The 1,148-nt window shown below is 34.3% G+C and overlaps 1 protein-coding gene across 1 annotated transcript in view; it reads right to left on the minus strand.

The window, feature by feature from the left end:
* C9374_000388 (uncharacterized protein) overlaps positions 1 to 956 on the minus strand; it is a gene marked incomplete at both ends in the record, with an annotated part of 1,289 nt that extends 333 nt beyond the window's left edge. The window contains one exon of the mRNA XM_044693456.1: positions 78 to 956. Coding sequence (XP_044541436.1) covers positions 78 to 956 — 879 coding nt within the window. The remainder of the gene's footprint in view (positions 1 to 77) is intronic.
* Between the last annotated feature and the right edge of the window lie 192 nt (positions 957 to 1,148).

Consider the following 1,148-nt stretch of genomic DNA (forward strand, 5'->3'; position numbering starts at 1 on the left):
ATCACACCCTGTAAGTATTTTTGGATATTACTGAAGAATAATACATCTTTGTCGTTCTTGCTTCCAGGAAAACCAACCGTAAAATGTAAAAATCTGCCTTGAAGATCAACTAACGCTTGTCCGATGAAAGAATGGATACATTTGTCACCACGATAATAGATAGCCTGATCTACACTTGGCTTGGAGATTCTGAAATGCGTTGCATCAAGCGCGCCTATTACTAGTCTATCAATGTTAGAGCTTCCTTGTAATACAGTCAAATGTCCTGGCATAACAACCTCGTTCATATAGGCCGATAATAATATGGGAATAATATGTTTGATTTCCATGCAAACATATCCTTTGGAAACTCCAAACATTTCTGACAGCAGAGCAAATTTGGAATATGATCCCATCCAAACACAGATTAGCAGTAATGTGTTTTTTGGAGTAAGTTTTGAGTATCTGTATTCACGTTTAGTATTGATATTTCTTCTCAAGTCATAATATCTTCTTGGCTTTAACAGTTCTAATTTGATCCTAGAATACATTTCTTCAAACTCAGCACGAGTTAAATGAGTGAAATCCATCAACTTATCGTCATCCCATTTTCCATAATTGTCAACTCCTTCCACCTTACTTTTTGGTTTTCGGTATTGACTTCGTCCTTGCCCACAAAATGGAGTTTTAGTTCTAAATTTTTTGGAAGTATAATATGGCTCTTCTGGTGGCAAAGGCATTACTGGAGGGATTAATGAGCAAGCAAGTAATTGAAGTCTTTTCAAATACTTTTCATCCCATGAGCATGCTTTATACATCAACAATTCTTGTTGTAGGTTATTTAATTTTGATATGAAACTATTGACATTGATATGACTATTTACACCTGGGTAATCAATCAACTCAGGATGAGTAATGATGACAGTTGCTGCCATCATTAAATAAGTGATGACGACATGTAATGTATTAGGCAGCATTTTTTTTCAGTTTGCATTGTAATATTACAATATTACATATTTTCTCAAACTATTGTAAATTTACAACAATTAACCGTTACAACCGTTACAACCGTTACATAATTCACCAACCCTATTTAACGTAGTTGACTAGTATTGTTTTGAAGAATCATCCATTAAAAAAAACAATGGCCAATACTCAACCCAAGAAGA

The sequence above is a fragment of the Naegleria lovaniensis genome, assembly GCF_003324165.1.
Source record: "Naegleria lovaniensis strain ATCC 30569 chromosome Unknown tig103, whole genome shotgun sequence".
In the NCBI taxonomy this organism is placed as follows: Eukaryota; Heterolobosea; class Eutetramitea; order Acrasida; family Naegleriidae; genus Naegleria; species Naegleria lovaniensis.